General features: G+C 39.1%; 2 protein-coding genes across 10 annotated transcripts; one reads left to right on the forward strand and one right to left on the reverse strand.

The window, feature by feature from the left end:
- Nucleotides 1-1365: 1365 nt before the first annotated feature.
- On the reverse strand, nt 1366-9442 carry stk19 (serine/threonine kinase 19). Of its 7 annotated transcripts, none has more exons than XR_004219475.1 (8): nt 8293-8376; nt 6258-6394; nt 5581-5726; nt 4551-4786; nt 3361-3499; nt 2994-3091; nt 2750-2897; nt 1366-2637 (listed from the first exon to the last, which is right to left on the reverse strand). XR_004219475.1 is itself a non-coding variant. In XM_012968582.3 (7 exons), the coding sequence occupies exons 2-7, from the start codon at nt 6364-6366 to the stop codon at nt 2592-2594; spliced, it is 783 nt and encodes a 260-aa protein (XP_012824036.1). In that variant the 5' UTR covers nt 6367-6394; nt 9349-9442; the 3' UTR covers nt 1366-2591.
- On the forward strand, nt 9387-17807 carry dxo (decapping exoribonuclease). 3 transcript variants are annotated; one of them, XM_012968398.3, is made up of 8 exons: nt 9387-9516; nt 10653-11034; nt 11266-11492; nt 11974-12039; nt 12289-12508; nt 15875-16010; nt 16428-16522; nt 16607-17807. In XM_012968398.3, exons 1-8 carry the CDS (start codon nt 9477-9479, stop codon nt 16713-16715), a joined length of 1275 nt encoding a protein of 424 aa, XP_012823852.2. In that variant the 5' UTR covers nt 9387-9476; the 3' UTR covers nt 16716-17807.
- Nucleotides 17808-17866: the final 59 nt, after the last annotated feature.

The raw sequence follows: 17866 nt of genomic DNA on the forward strand, positions 1-17866 counted from the left end.
CAGGGTAGCTGCGAGCGTCTCCTCTTCTATCTTCTGTCTTTGTGTGCTTGCGCATCTGAAAAGCCAAACTTTAACAAAAAAAAAGCTGACTTTTTCACTATACTGCACCCTGGCCCCGGGATTCAGAAGACAGAAGGAATGGAAACATTGGCTGCAGGTACACCAGGTTGGTGAGGTTTTCTCTGGAGTAAAGGGTAAGCAATAAAAGTCATGGGGGGGGGTAACATCTGCCCCCCCCCCCCCCTAGTGATTTTTACATTTCCTTCTCCTTTAAAAGATCAGAAGAGTTAGCTTTAAACCTCCTGCCAATTGACTATTGATCTATCAAATTTTGCCTGTTGAAACAAGCAGACATTGGGGATAAATTTATCAGTTTCCAGCTACGTATTCCATAGTAACAGGGCCAACATGTGGCTGCAAATGTCTATGAAATGGAAGAGGGCAAATATAACAAAATGAATAAGTAAACAGGATTGAATAAGGTAAAGGGCAGAACAGACAAAAGTGGAAGTTACAGAAATGGAAGAAGGAACAGCAAAACAAGGGAATTTAAAAAAGGTTGGGTAAAAGTTTGGGATGGGTACAAAAAAGCAGTGAGGAAAATGGTGGTGGAGGGAGGGTACAGGTCACCAAGACTTAATGAGTGGAAACAGCAGATTTTTACATTTCAGAGACATTATTCTCCTCGGATGATTAAAAGCTTAAAATCAGTTCCAGCATTGCCGATACTGCATGGAGCTACTGTAACAACTTTTATCTGTTCAGGTTGTCTTTACATCCATTTACAAACCTTTTTTCACCACTAGTGCTTCATTCAATCCACCACAGCAAGCAGTCATTTCTATTCATACCTCTACCATACACCCATGCACTTTTAATTCCACTGCAACCCTATATCAATGGGACATACAGCTTCAGTGTGTATGGGTTCAACCTTCTAGCTCACTTAAGTATGTGTATCTTTGAGAAGTGCAGTCAGGCTGGGACTGGCAATCTGTGGATTATGACAAATGCCAGGGGGGCTGCTGGAAGATGCCATAGACAGTTACTATGTAGTGGGTTGGCGGGAACTGTTTGTGCTTCTATATATTAAAATGCCAGGCCTATTTTGAATCCCAGTCTGGACCTAAATGCAATTAGATTAGTTCTAGAGAGATTCCTATGGTTGTAAGGAGGAGAGGACAGGGACTTATCCTTTCAACCATCTGCATTGTCTGTCCTTTCATAGTGCAAAGTTAGAATAAGACTGCATTTCACAGTGCAGATACTACAATGTGCTGTCATAATTATTTCCTTAATATAGTTATCCAAGTTATAAAATGTGTTACAGTGTCATTGTTTTAATCAAGAGGTAATTCTCTGCTCTTTCAGTGCATCAAATTTTTATTGTGGAAAGTATCTGATAGAAAACAGAAGAAAGGCATCATAGGTTCACATTTTGTTTACAACATAATTGTATAGTTTTCCTCTACCAGAATCCTGTGCTGAAATCATTTTTTTCAAGAGTAAATAGATTTGTTTGTATTTAGATTTGCTTAACACCAAGCAAAACATTGCTGTCCTATGTTTTCCTTTACTACTTCTCTACAAACTGAAATTATGTCAGCATTCCCCTACCTTACCTGCAGAGCTTTGTCTGGTTAGCCTGTCCGCAGAACATTGGACACATGACAAGATAACACCTGTACTTGCTGTCTGCTAGGAACTGCCTGTGTCTCAGCCTTGGAAGCATGCAGTGCCACATATTTATTATCATACAGCCACATAATTAATATACATACAGCTATAAAAGAATACAGCACCATATTTGTATAATTTTACAGCACTATACAGTCCTGCAGTGAGTGTGGGTCAGCTGGTCATGGGTTGTGTTAAGGGTCATAAAACAGACCTCTGCTTTTAACTCCTCATCCCTGGGTGAGATTATGTCAAGTTTATGATGTAACATATGATGAGGATTTTATGGCACCCAATGGGTAACAGTTTAGGATAAGGTCCATATTGTAAAAATTCAGGTTGTTGGTCTAAAATGCTGACCTAATGTGTAAAAAAAATAAAAAAATAGTGTAATCATACAAAAATCTTTACCACCAAACACAGGCAGCAAAGCACCCTTAGACCTTAGGGAACATATGACAACAGATAAGCATTCATCACAAATTCATCGCTACTGGGTTCTAACCTGGGCATTCAGATTTATATCTTTGAAATAACATAGCATTTACCTCAAATCTCAACCTAAATGACCTTTAAGATCCATCCGCCTAGGGGACCTGCCCTACAGATATGAATCTCTAATATATATGGTAATGTATTTTGTTTCTCTTTCTGTGCACTATTGTTCCATGCTTTTAAATGGAGTGTTTTAAATATATGTAACTATTTATATGTGGATTTTTATTGCGTAAATACAGCTAAACCAATATTTACAACATTAAATTACTTTATTACAAATTTATATTTTGGCATAAATTAACCCATAAGTGATGCAGAAAGAAACGCCAAATGAAGCTGCAGTAGCCTTTTCCCATTTGAAAAATACAAAGGGATGGTGGTGAGATGACAAGGAACTAGAAGGAGCACAATCTCTGTTAGGTTTCAGATATCCGGAGGAGCGTTCCTGAGGCTGTTGGAATACTAAAAAAAAAATTTAAGGAAACAAGAGAGACAAACAGTGTAAATGAACAAGAACTAGAGAGCAGTGGAAGTCGGCAAACAGTGTTACACTGTATGCAGTAAAATGACTCACCAGTCAACTAGACCTGCTCCTATTATGTCATGTATATGAAACTCCATCCCCAAGCGAAGGTTAGGGGGAGCCTTGCGAGTGGAAAGGTCTGTAAGAAGAACTTCTTTATAGCGAGATCTGCGGATCTGAGAAAGGAGAGCTTTCCTTCCTGAACAAGAAAGAATTAAAAGGAATGGGATTGACTGGGTTAAAACAGCATTAAAGTAACAATGCAAAAAATTACAATGTAGTGTCAAGGCCATACCCTTTATAAAATGTGTAATGAACCTTCCAGCTCCTGGTACAGCTAACCACCAGCTCCCAGCATCTCTCACTGTCAGTAGTCCAGCACGAACCAGCTTTCTGTAGAAACAGGAGATAATACACATATGCTCTCAGTTGAAACATATGGGGATAATATTCCAGTTTCTGTAATTTATAAGGATATGAGAAGTCACAGAGGCAATTAATGACTATTTAGAGACTCCACACTGCAGGGTGAATGCTTTAAGCTCTGAAATATGAGGTGATGACTTATATCTTTATAATAGGTAATTGTCCTGCAGAGGGTCACAGTACATTACAAAAAAAAAAGATCAACAGGAAGCAAAGGCCGCTGTCTAATTACGCACCCTGTGTAATGTCATGTCTTTCCAATGATCTGCAAGGTCTTCACTCTTATGGTGGGAGGTTGTATATAGGTAGGCAACAAATGGTGTTTCTGCAGTCAGTAAGAAGGATGCACTTCCTTCACTGAAAAGTGAAGAAAGACTACAAAGCACATACAGTAGATGAAGTGCCAAAGAGAGGCATGATGTGTACGTCATGGTAATATGTTAAGTTATATGTAAGTTTTTCTTCCGCTTTACACACAGATTTTTTTAGGGGCCAGAAAAAATGGTTTAAATTCCGGAAAAAAAAATTATTATGCAATAAATATAGGTAGGACAACAACAACAAAAAACAGTGTCAAATGAGGGAAAACTTAAAATCAGGGCATATAAAATTGAAGTTTCCCTGCGATAACTGTGAGGTCTTACCACACAGCTGAGTAGCAATGAAAGTAAGAGGAGGTAAAAGTGAGAAAAATTTGAGCACAGGAAATACATATTTACAATACTGTTAAAGTTAAAGAGCTGATTTACAAACAGGTGCTTGATAGCAGTATGGCAGTTAATACCAGGGCAGTTGCCCATAGCAGCCAATCAGCAGTTACCAAACCATCTTTAAATTTAGCTTGGTAATACAGAAATAAAATGACAAATGCGAAGATTGAGTTTGTGCCCAGCTCTAGGTTGACCCAGTAATACAAAATAAAAAAGCTTAGCTAGGATTTCCCATATAAAGATTTTGCCATGGTGTAAGAGAGGAGATCTAACCACAAATAGAAAATGAATGTAATGTAAACTTACTCCTCTGAGCACTTTTGCAATTTACATTCCTTTTCTGTTTTTAGTGTCAGCAACCCTAACTAACTATATGCTACCTACTGCCCAGTCATTTAACTCTAGGGTCACTGACTACTGAGCTAAAAGCCTGGTATTGACAGTCTTAATACCTAAAATAAATGAAATGCAAAAGTGCTCAGAGAAATAAGTTCACATTTTGTATTCTAACCTATGTCTTGCATACCATTGTAAAGTTCCACTAAATTTCAAGTGGGGCTTCTTTTTTCCATTTGGATGCAAATAAACATCTACCTGCGACAAACTTTTAATGATTTTCTAGTTTTATAGACTTGCATATTTATTTTCTTCTGGTATCCCACTTTCCTCCTCAATTATTTTACAGTACCCTGTCCACTGCAACCCCATTTGCTTACGTTATTTCTCCATCACTAAAGCGGTGTTTCATCATCACTTCATCTCTGCCGTAGCTAATTTTGGGTGATAACAAAAGATCACAGTCCAGGAATTTGCGGACAACAGTAGCCCGTGAGCCCCCTTCACTGCTGCTGAGGGCGGTCCTACGTAAGTCATCAGTCATTACAACCATGAATGTGTCAGGATCAAATCCAGTCTGAACTAAACACACCTCCCCTTTTTGCTGGAGGGAACTCTGAAAGAAAAGGAATGTGATTATATAGAAGGGAGTATAGACAAAAATCAGATTCCAATACAGATTAAGACTGGTAAAAAAACAAAAATGCAAGAGAAACGAAGCAAGAAGAGGACTACTGAGGTGGCAGATCCAGAAAAATACAGCAATATGATAAGTCATATGTCATTAAAATATTTTTTGTGCATCCTATTGAATCAACAAACATCTATGTACAATATACTTCCCTGCTGACAGATACAGAAAAATGTCAAATCAGAGAAATGGATTTTGCAATATATATATTATATGTTATGTATATATATATTATGTAATACACCTGGTATTTTAGTCTGGCTGGTCAGTAATCCAGGCACAGCCTCTGAACTGCTACAATTTGCAGCATCTGTGGAACATTAGTAACTACTGTATCAATTCTAACAGCTACCTTAAATTAAACTCAAGGATTATTACTCAACAGGGCCAAAGATAAGAAATGTATCAACTCATGTATGTAACAATTAGAACATGAAGAACATAGAATAACTCCCCCCCCCCCCCAAAAAAAAAGCTACTCCAGAAGATATGGTAGGTGAAAATGAAACTTTAAGTTCAATATTAGAAACAGGGTCAACTGGGCCAATGGGACACCGGAAACAACCTAGTGGGCCCTGTTTAATGGAAATTAAACGTTTGCTATGTGAACGACCCATTTAGCAGCACAACACATAGGCAGCTTTGAACACTATAATGTAAGTGTCAGGGATCTTTTTTAATGAAATACCTATTTAAATTTGACTTATTTTATCACTCACCAACAATCTGTCTACTGCTGTGCGATCTTGTAAAAGACTGTATAGCTGATGTTTTAGAAAGAGAGGAGGCAAAGTATCATTGAATAATTTACGGGGAAAGAGGGCACACAGGTATGAGACGGCTCCATGAGGGTCCTCCGTGAAGTCTGAAAATAAGACGCACGAAAATGGAAAACCATTAAACGAGAAGGAAAGGTAAAAACTGAGTAAGCTTTATCAGGAAGGTCTAATGTAATGTAGGTGTAAATACAGCCATAAGCACTCACAGAAAAGCTGCACTGAGTTCTCTGTCAAAAGAAACAGGATTTGTTGTCTGTTTGTTTTCCTGTGCCAGAGACACGAAGCTCTTTCCTCTCTCCTGCTCCCTCCCCCCCCCCCTTAGGAATGTGTGATCTGAACCAATCAGCAGGAAGCTTCCTCATAGTCTAACAAACTGGGCATGTACACTGGTCTTGGTGCAGGAGCAAGGCATTATGGGAAGTTTCTTTACAGAGGTCAGCAGTTTTTTTTTCCTATGAGGCTTCTGATCATCTGAATGGGAGAAATATGGGGAGACTTAAGGGCGCTATTGAGAGAACTGAAGGTATGCCTGCAGCTTGAGATTAACTCTTTATTTTCCTTTCCTTCTCCTTTAAAAAAACACAATATTACTAATAGAAAATGCATTTCCTCGTTACCCGGATACGGAGAAGCAGATGCTTTTAGATCTGTTCCATCTCTCGAACAGCTGTCTCGTAGCTTCTTCACTTTGAATGCATCACAAATTAATTTTCTCTTGCGATCCATAAAATGGCAAAGAAGTGAGAAGCCTGACCTGCAAAAATATTTTAAAGAAAACACAGTGTGAGTGAGAGAGCAAGAGAAAGAAGAAAGTAGGTGTTGTGAGCATAGGAAGCAAGGGCTAAAGGACAGCATTTTTAAAACGGAATGCAAAAATTTTGAATAATACAAGGCTAAATTTCCAGACGCAATTAAAGAGCTAGCTCATTTTTTTGTTGCAGATCAAAGTTAAATTGTTTATTAAATAAATGGAGCTTATTTATGAACATTTACACTGGTACAGTTGACAATGTAATGTAAAAAAAAAAACCATTGCCTGATGAGAAGGAAATGAGAGGTAGGCTAGCAAGAGAATAACATTTTCTTTCATTATGTACAAAACTGTTTTGGGTGCAGCTCTTCTTCTAAGGAGTATAAAACCACCACTATAAGTAACACATTTATAAGACACCAACATATTTGGCTGTGCTCTTCTTTGAGCTCAATGGATAGGGCTTATGCAGGATATACTCTTGATAGCTGTTTTAATTATATCTATATGTGTTGTTATTTGTTTGCACTAAACAAGAACATGAAACCAGTTTCATTTCCTGTCTGACTTTCTCATTCTTTCTGCCAAGTTATAGTTCGCCTAGGAGTAACAAGTAAAGCAAACAGAAACTCCACAGAAAAACCCTCTGTATAATGAGTAGCTCTTTATCCCAAAGCAGAAGAAAGGGTACAGCTTAGGGTTTGTTTATACAAAGCTTAAGGAAAAGAAGGGAAGTGTGTTTAGGGAAAAACAAAATAGTTTCCCATTAGCTCTTTATAATAGCAAAACAGGGCAAAATATATATTTTTATTGAAATAATAGGCAGAACACATTTTCAACATAGGATCTATTTATTGTGCTAATGTTTAGAAAAGGAATATACTGACCCTTTAAATTACCAGTGGCAGTTGGTGCTGGTAGTACAAGCTGCAAAGTTTTTTTTAAGCTCAGAAAGGGCTGACAGTTTGTGAGCCCAAAAAGGTAAAAGTATCTGCCGCATTCTTTCTTTTCAACTCAATAATATAACAGTTGTCACTCTATTTTTACCTCCGGGAGGTAGCTTGAATTCTGAGCTGACACTTTTTATTCTTACCTTCTGTTCCCAGGGTACCCTGTATGTATCAGTAGATCATGATCAGGTGATCAGTTAAGCACAGCTGGCCTTCATTCAGATTTAAAGGAACATTACTTGAAAAAATGACTGTTTTCTTTCAATATCATGCACCATTTCCATGGCAGCATGACATATAAAATGCCACTGCTCTTGTGACCACTACACTAAAAGTATGCCACATGACCATTAGTTCTTCTTTTGAAATTATAAAGATTTGCACCTCTTTGCAGCTCCCTGGGGCCAACAGACAATCAGTGTAGCTTCATCCATCAGCTTTAGCCAGTATTCTACAGATCACCAGCTGGCCATACCAAGACATTTGAAGCAGCACTTTAAGTTTTTTTAGAGATGTGAAAAATCACACATTACACTTACTGCCTTAATTTTAATGCAGGCTAAAAGCTTAGGCTGAAGCCACACCAGGCGTAGGGCTGATTTTTTCGGCAAGCGGAAAAACGCTTGCCGAAAAATCAGCCCTACGCCTGCTACTTGTGCCTGCACCCGAATGAATGGAATACGCTCGGGTGCAGGCACATGTAGCCGATATACGCATGAAAACGCGAGACTTTGCATTCTCACGCGTTTTCGTGCGTATATTGGCTACATGTGCCTGCACCCGAGCGTATTCCATTCATTCGGGTGCAGGCACAAGTAGCAGGCGTAGGGCTGATTTTTCGGCAATCGTTTTTCCGCTTGCCGAAAAAATCAGCCCTACGCCTGGTGTGGCATCAGCCTTACTTATCTGTATTACGAATTTGACTTTACACTGCTTTTCAACTTTCCTTACTTTTTCCTTTCACCTGCTTCAATCTTTGAGCTTTAAAGATGACATTAGCATCACATTCCTCCAACAGCTTTTAATCCCTTTGCAGGTAGATTCCCCCAGCAGCTTCTGACCCCTTTACAGGCAGATTGCCCCAGCAGCTTCTGACCCCTTTACAGGCAGATTCCCCCAGCAGCTTCTGACCCCTTTACAGGCAGATTCCCCCAGCAGCTTCTGACCCCTTTACAGGCAGATTCCACCAGCAGCTTCTGACCCCTTTACAGGCAGATTCCCCCAGCAGCTTCTGACCCCTTTGCAGGCAGATTCCCCCAGCAGCTTCTGACCCCTTTGCAGGCAGATTCCCCCAGCAGCTTCTGACCCCTTTGCAGGCAGATTCCCCCAGCAGCTTCTGATCCCTTTGCAGGCAGATTCCCCCAGCAGCTTCTGACCCCTTTGCAGGCAGATTCCCACAGCAGCTTCTGACCCCTTTGCAGGCAGATAGCCCCCCCAGAAGCTTCTGACCCCTTTGCAGGCAGATAGCCCCCCCAGCAGCTTCTGACCCCTTTGCAGGCAGATAGCCCCCCCAGAAGCTTCTGACCCCTTTGCAGGCAGATAGCCCCCCCAGCAGCTTCTGACCCCTTTGCAGGCAGATTCCCCCAGCAGCTTCTGACCCCTTTGCAGGCAGATTCCCCCAGCAGCTTCTGACCCCTTTGCAGGCAGATTCCCCCAGCAGCTTCTGACCCCTTTGCAGGCAGATTCCCCCAGCAGCTTCTGATCCCTTTGCAGGCAGATAGCCCCCCCAGCAGCTTCTGACCCCTTTGCAGGCAGATTATTCAAGCAGCTTGCGATCGTTTTACGGGCAGATTCCTCCAACAGCTTCTGAATGTTTTGCTCTCAAAGTCCCAGTATAGCCACAAGCGGAAGTGGATAGAAATAGAGCAAGGTGTACTCCCAGCCTATCCAAGCCAAGCACAGATATACCGGTACTTTCGCTTCTAGAGCTCAACAATTTGATAATGCCGGAAGAATCTGGCTGCGGCGTGTGCCCTGTCACAGACAGTCCCCCTTCCCTGTACTTACTTCCCAACAGGTCACATTTGCATCACTTCCGCCCGCACTTGCGCACCATTTACTGGGCTACTTCAGAACCCGCCACGGAGTGTCACTGCGCATGCTTAAACCAGCTTTCAAAATATTTAGCTGTAGGGATGGAGGGGAATCGAGTGGCTATGCAGAAAGCGAAAATGGGTAATGAACGGTTTATATGTTTCTGCCTGTGTGTATTTCTCGGCTACTACTTTTTATCCTTTCCACCATTTCCCGCTAAAGGCTAATTAGGTTAACTTACAAACGCAGAAGTGCTCCTTTTTTGCACCCTTTAGCTCTTGAACTTAACATCTTTCCATTTTTAGGGTGCACTCCGTACCTCCACAAAAAGATCTTTTGGAAAGTGCAGAGCAAGGTTTTCTAAATGATGCATCCCTTGGTTGCCATATACAGGCTGCTCTGTATTCATGAAAATCATTCTCTTCGCTTCATTTTGGCAATGCTGCTGGCTGCAGGGCAGGGAGTAAAGCGCTAAAACCACAGCAGATTGAACTCGATTTTCTACCTCTCTGGCCCTAGGGTAGTACATGACTCCTATAATCTCTATGCTTTATATGATTTATACGTTTATATGACCATGCCAGTAAAACCAATGCGGTATACAGCACAGACCTAGATTTTAGTTGCCAATTTTTCATGGTTCTCTGAAACTTAAATGGGATCTGTATTCAGAAAAAATGTGCTCATATAGAGTAAAATAAGGCACTTTGTATTATACATTCATTATTTTTTTTCTGAAAAATGTTTAAAATACAGTCCCCACACCCACAATAAAGGAGCACTGATTAGGAGGCCCAGCAGCACTGCCATGTAGGGAACAAAGTGGCAGGGTGGCATCACTTTAACCTGACATGTAAAGTAACATAGAAATGCCCATTCACAAATTCTGCTTTGCATTAGGGATTTTGTTTAGAGAAATGCGCTGCAAATTTTCTTGCTTAAAATCCAAGTTAAAAGGTGTTTTTCTATGAATCAGAATTTCCGAATGATCTGGTAACAATAAATTGCAGCTGTCAGTTGCTCTGCGTGACTGTACTCTTCTGGACCTCTTTTAGCATCTGAAATTGTTGTTGCTTTTGTGAATGTCTCCATATAGAAAAAAAAATCACTTGCTGAAGAAGAGATGTTACTAGAGTTGACACCTTTTCTGGATGACAACCCTCTGATGTTGTGGTAACCAGCATCACAGTAACCAAAAAGTTCAGAATCTAAAGCAATCATTTTGAAATAATAAAATTTTTGTCTGTTCTGATCATAAATTTCTTTTTCTTTCACAGAGCGACCTTTGAAGAGAGGCCCTGATCAGAATTCACTGTCTTCTCCTATAGCAAAATGCCCATTTATGTCATGTTCTTCCCTAAAAACCCTACATTCCCTCTACCAGGGTTCTTTCCCATTCTACAGGCTGCCCTCAGAAGTTGGCCACTTTTCTCTTGATGAAAACCGTCAGTACCATCAGGATAACAGAAAGTTACGTTATTACAGCCCTCCAGTAGGAATAAGGAAAAAAGACTCACCTGGTTGGAATGTAATGGATGGTTATGAATCCCACTATGTACGCAGGAATGAGGAAGAAAAAGAGGGTTTGCTTCACATACTGACATGGTTAGAGAAGAACCAAAGTGTCCTAGGAACACATGTGGAAGGTGGCAGTAAACGGTAATTACACCGCAGGGTTTAGTGTGAATATCCGTTATTTTAAAAATCACAATATAAAAAAAATCAATAAACCATCTGGCTGGGGCCATCAATAGAACAGCAGTGATGAAAAAGAAGGTGAACTTATTAGACCTTTGCCTTTACAGTTTTGCTTAACTTGTACTATGTTACTGTTTATAACTGCTTCCTTCTTGGTTTTTTACATGAATTTCTTTTATTTGCTATCCTCAGGCCTATTGATCGAGATTTTGTCACCTGGCGGGGCCACCTCACAAAGCTCCTTTGCACTCCTTATGAGACACAGGAAGGCTGGCTTTTAGCTGTCACTCTGTTCAAAGGAACATTTTATATAAGTGAAAGGGAAACAGAGGCAGCACGGAAGAAAAGGGAAGAGAGGACACAGGAACAGGAAAGGCTCATGTACTCTGGTTACAAATTTGAAAGTTACATTTGTGCAGGTCTGTACTATTGAACAAACTAAAACCGCAAAGTGTAATCGGTTACAATAAGTATAATTGTGTAAATACAGAGTAGTTTTAATAAAATGATATATACAGATATGGGACCCATTATTCAGAATGTTCGGGACCTGGGGTTTTTCAGTAATTCGGATCTCCTACCTTAAGGCTACAAAAAAATTATTTAAAGAGTAATTAAACCCAATAGGATTGTTTTTCCTCCAATAAGGATTAATTATATCTTTGTTGGGATCAAGTAGCAGGTACTGTTTTATTATTACAGAGAAAAAGGAAACCATTTTTAAAAATGTGAATTTTTTTATTAAAATGGAGTCTATGGGAGATGGCCTTTCCATAATTCAGATCTTTCTGGATAAGGGGTTTCCAGATAAGGGGTCTGATACCTGTACTACAAATGCATTTGGTACACATAGCATGAGACATATTCACAGTTTAAACCATCAGGTTGTCTTGTACCTAGATGGACCATATGGATCAGATCAGATGGATATTTTGCAAGACAACCTGAAACTTCGAACAGTGCCAGGTCTGTACTATCCCTAAAATGCAAAAGACCTGAAAGAAGCATTATCAATTTTCTGGTTTTCTAAAAATCAAAATCAAATAGGGGCAGTATGAGCACACAGCATATTGTGTATATACCAAATTATGCAATCATATTGAATTGCGTCAAGGCATATTATTACCCATTGGATTTTCTATTTTGTGCCTTTGTACGTTGAATGTATTTTATGTATGTTGCTGTTTCATACAACTTTCTATGTTATCACTTAAGACTCCCCAGACAGACAGCCTTCCCAGTCTGCAGTAGTTAATACCAATGAGGCATATTGCAGTGTGTTACTGGCTCGACTTACCTCACACTCGCTTCTGATTTCGGGGGAGGTGGACTGTACTGACCCATCAGCCAAGAGCAGTATCCCTCCATCTTCTTACATAGAGTTGAAGACTAGTGCCCAAATCCGAAACCCTCACCAACAAAGAAGTTTTAACAGGTACACAATAGTTTTATTTATTTTTATTGCCTTTATAGTAGTTTGTGCCATTGGACAATCCCATATTGAAAACTGCATTATTTCCAGTCAGATGGTCTCTGAGGGAGTACAACACAAAATGGTGGCTTGTGAAGATGTAAGAGGCAATATTTACAGATATGTATATACTATATTAGTAAGATTCTTTAATAGGAAAATTATAAGATATATGATCTTCATTCTGAAGTCCTGTCTCAGTTGTACTTACAATATGCAAAAAGCATACAAACACATAAGAAATATGAATTATTTCTCAGGAGCTAATCCATCAGCATCTTTTTGGAGTCTGGTTGCTGGACATCTAGTCATCTGCAAGAACTACCATACACCTATAATTTTTATAAACTGTACCTTCCATATCTAAACTGTGCTTTTTTTCTAGCTACACCTTTCTGGGTATGTATACACTTTCTTTGGTTTCTTAAATTAACTTGAGGGGAAGGCAGAAAAAAGGACATCCCTTCACATTTAATAGCGTTTCTACTGTTTGCATGTAAGTGGGAGACTATTTTGCTTTGTACAGCCTGATTTATTTACTGTCCTATATATAGTAAAGCATCTTAGCCTTAAAAATAATAGATGCTGTATATTCAGCTCAGAGAAAGATCAGTATGTTCGGTACTAGAGAACAAATCTGTATCCTTTCTTATGCCTGCTTGGGAAACTTTTGTATCTTTATTTCCCCCTGGGTCAGTATGTAACTGAAGTGCGTAGTGTTAGAAGTAATCTGCTGCCAATCAGCATTCAGAATTCCAAAGCTTACAGAGCCAGGAACAGCAATACAATGCTTGAAGTGAGTATCTATGTAACCTGCCACATATCCAACTTGTTTTTCTATGTAACTTTATAAAATCTGAAACACAAAGACACTGGGGCATGCAGTATTTACTTATAAGGAGTGTATTAGAGCTAGGGGCAAACTTCTAGCAGGGCAACTAACCTTTTTTTTGGGATTACAGTAAAATCTCAAACCCACCAGTATATAAAGTGTTTCCCTGATTTTCCACCATGTTTTCTGGTTCCCTGGAAAAAATATAAAATGGGGGTTCTAAATCACTGCAGTCTCTCAGCTCCTGCTGTCAATCTGTTTAATACCAAGATCTGTAATTTGTCCTGTATTTCATGTTTCTTCCATTTATAATTCCTGTAAAATACAGGTAAGTGGACATGGTACATGTAATAGGATTCCCAAAGAAATTACCAGCACAACGTGGCAATTCTATGAAGGGCATCCACCCTTGCAGGTTTATTGCAGAAAGGATGTAAGGTTTGGGTGGTTGTCCCCTTCGTCAGACATAACCATTCAGTGAAGCAGTGAGCTATTAATAACACACGGGTTGTGACTAATTACTAAAATAATTTGCATAAAGTTCAACAGGGTATACACCGTGTTTAGTCCACTGAGTTACTGTGTAACCATATTAACCCAGTCCATGCTATAGAGAATTTTTTTTTTTTATACATAAAAACTGTTGTTACAAAAAAAAAACAAATTGTTAAACATAGTATATCCAAATCAAAGTTGTCACAAAGGTAACCAACAAAAAGTAACAAATTTAGCGCTACCTTACGCATACTAGTCAGTAGGATGGAGCTGTCCCTGGTAAGAGAATATTAGCTATTTTTCTCTGTAAGAGCAAACCAAAAGCAACCCACAGGGGCACTTAACACAATACCCTTTTGTGTCACAAGTAAATGTTTTGTATTTTCAAAATCATTTTCCATATTTAAGGTCCGCTCTCAATATTCCCCAGTATTTAAGGATAGCACGTCTTGCTGCTTTAGAGTTGCCACTATAGACGCTCTGTTAGCCTTTAGACCGGACAGGGAATGCCAGTGAATGCAAAAAAGAGAAAGGAGACTACGTTAGCTAAACATTTCTTAAGTTTTCTCACTTGGCAGATAATTGAAACCAGGGTGGATTATGATAAAAAGAAACTTTTATTACAGCGTGAATGTTACTGGATATGGGCCTTGCAGACAAAACAGGAGTTTAACTTAGCCTGTTTTATATAAAGTCAATATAGTAGTTTGATAGGATTATATTATACTAATACATTTTGGTTTCCTTTTACAGAGATAAATAGCTGATATTCACTTACCAGGGACAGCTCCATCCATCAGACTAGTATGGTAGGGTAAGGTAGAGCTAAATGTGTTACTTTTTGTTGGTTACCTTTCTGCCAACTTTGTTTTAGATACACTATGATTAATAATTTGTTTTTTGTAACATAATAGTTTTTTTTGTATCAAAAAATGATGGTAACTCAATGGACTAAATATGTATTTTTTCATCTTGTTGAACTTTATGCTAATTATTTTAGTGATGTCACTTCCTGTGCATTATAAATAGCTCACTGCTTCACGGAGTGGTTATGTCTGACGAAGTGGACAACCCACAAAATGTTACATCCTTTCTGCAATATACCTGCAAGGGTGGATGCCCTGCATAGAATCACTATGTTGTGCTGGTAATTTCTATGGGAATCCATATTGGTAAGGTGGTGCCGTTCCCCACAATTACTGAGCACAGGGCAGAAATAGGAGGAGAGGCCGGGGTGTGCATGTGAAGAAATTCTTTGTGTCTAATAGGAACCTTTGATTGCAGCTCCATTGAAGCAGGAATAAATATGAATTATGTAAATACTGGAAATTATGTAAATAAGACAATAATATATATTTTTTTCCATTACAAAAAGGAATCTGAGGTTGCTTTAGCCAAGGAAAATCCTTGACAGCTAGTTGCAGAGCTCATATGTGCTGATAGGGAATCCTACAATCAGGTCTGAGAGAACCCCACCTGATATAGGGCCACAGATTGTTGGCCTAAGGGTATACCTGAGCAGCAAAGCCCTCGTTCTCGCACAACAAAATTGTGTCACATTTGAGAATCTCCCTGTAAGGTTAACAATTAACTAAAGTATAACGCCAACACATGTTTTGCCCTCATAATTACTGGGCCTTGTGACAGTTAACACAGTCTTTTTCTAGCAGGTGAAAATGCTAGGGGGCCAATTTATCAAAGTGTGAAATAGAGCTCACTGCAGATAAACTTATCTACTTTCTATTCATTACTATGAGATTTTTAGAAGCGTATTTTCTATCTGGATTTGAATATCAGTGAGTTTGAGTTTGATAAAAAACTTCTGAATATCCCATAGGAGTTAATAGAAAGTGGGTGAGTTTTTCTTTACTGAACTCTAATTTTAGACTTTGATAAACCTTGCCCCTAGGTTGATGGATCCAGACTTTCTTCTTGTATAGAGCTATACAAAACTGCAAGTTCTATGACAGGCTTAGGCCCTGAAAGTGTTTTGTTTTGTCCAGGTACAAACTACTAAAATGGTGGTGTCAGTCCTTTCTTCTTGGAATTCCGATCATTGTTGCAGGATTTCGTAGCCAAGAGGGAAAAATTGTGTCTTTGGAGACCTTCAAGACATCAGACATACCTCACCTTGTCCGGGTAATAATAATAGTCTTAATCTGTATTCCATAGTGCTTTACAGATATTCTACATCATTCACATCAGTCTGTGCCCCAGTGGGGTTTATAATCTCTACAAGTTTTCTATTACATTCACACACACAATCATTTTTATCTATATAACTAATATACACAATTATGGAAAGGATTTGGATATTAAAAACAGTAGTTTTTTCACAATCTGTGGCACTAAAGCAGTCGGTGTCTGAGCTTTACATAAGCTAAGTGCTCTGCAAATGACTGCTAAAGTGTGTGCAAAAAAAATATCTGCCTTTGTGTATATACACATCACTTTAAAAATTGTGTTAATCTCTTCTTTGACTATATATTTGTTTGCAGCTTTATGCACATAAATGTTAAACAGAATTCAAACATTTAGCATGCAGTTGTCTTACAGGGCGAAAGAAACAGCTGGGATCCTGCCGTGTGCATGAATTTCTGCAACAAATTCTTGTCTCATATAAAAGCTGTGGTGACTAAAGATGACCCTCGGTAAGACACAATATTGTATAACTGAAATACTATGTTGTCAGGTCTTTAATGATTTTATAATTGTTCTTTGTAATCCCCATTCAGGTTAGTTTATCTCTTCGCGTGGGAGCCAGGTTCTGATGTCACATTCACTGTACACAATGATCCCGAATATACAATTCTACCTTCATGGTATGTGAAAGCAATGAACTGAAAAATACTATGAAAGCTACAGGCCCTTTTTTTACAATTAGAATCCGCTACATCAGTGAGGACTTTTCAATGCAGCTTACAAATGATGGGTGAAGACTGGAACTTACTTACTAAGGACAAATCATTAGCACAACAGTATATCCCCTTGTTCAATACAAGTTATGTGAATATGGCTTGAGCTGAACATACTTTTTGCCTTTTGTTTTAATTAAGAAAAATCTCTTGTTATTTGAGGTAAAAATGAAGCTACTTACTCCATATTTCTAATAGGGGTGCACCAAATCCAGGATTCGGTTCAGTATTTGGCCAGGATTCGGCCTTTTTGGGCAGGGTTCAGATGCAGCCTAATCCACAGTCCTGGCCAAACCGAATCCAAATTAGCATATGCTAATTAGGATTTGGAAGTGTTAACTGTCAGCTTGAACACGGAAGTAAAACAGTTTACTCCTTCCAGATACTAATTAGCACATGCCAATTAGGATTCGGTTCGGTATTTGGCCATATCCCTTGGGATGGATTCGGGCTACGGTGCATCCCTAATTTCTAGCCTCTTGGTTGTTGTGAGGCAGTTAATTAGATTACAAGTGTACAGAAAAGTCTGCTTCATAATGGATTTATGCTGATCTATATGTCAGAACACTTGCAAAGAGATGAAGGTCTGGGCTTTTTTTGGGACTCATTATCTATACTTTAACTTCTAGTTACAGATTCATTTTTAAAATTCAGAATTGCCATAATGTGTTTAACATGTTCTATTTATTCTGTTAATGTAAAAAAAGGTGCATATTGCTCCTTTAAATAGACATCATACCCCCTTGTCCAGCATGATTTTAATGAAAAGGGCTTCTGCTGAACATAATTTTTGCTTTTGTTTTAATTATTTGAAAAAAAAAAATGGTTTTCATTAATTTATGTGGCACAGGGTGCAAAAGGCATCCCTTGTGGATGCAAGGCAGGCGATAAGTACAGGGCTCCCTCTCCTGCCAGGCTAACTCTGAACTTAGAGCAAGTTAGGGGGCAGGAAAGGGAAGCCAACAGGCTGCCTGCTGCCCACCCCTCATGAATGCAACACTGATGGAATGTGTGGGAAGAGCAAGAACCTGCAATGACACAGTTTATTTTTGTACCCTGCCCCACCATCAAGAAATAATG

The sequence above is a fragment of the Xenopus tropicalis genome, chromosome 8 (assembly GCF_000004195.4).
Source record: "Xenopus tropicalis strain Nigerian chromosome 8, UCB_Xtro_10.0, whole genome shotgun sequence".
NCBI lineage: Eukaryota > Metazoa > Chordata > Amphibia > Anura > Pipidae > Xenopus > Xenopus tropicalis.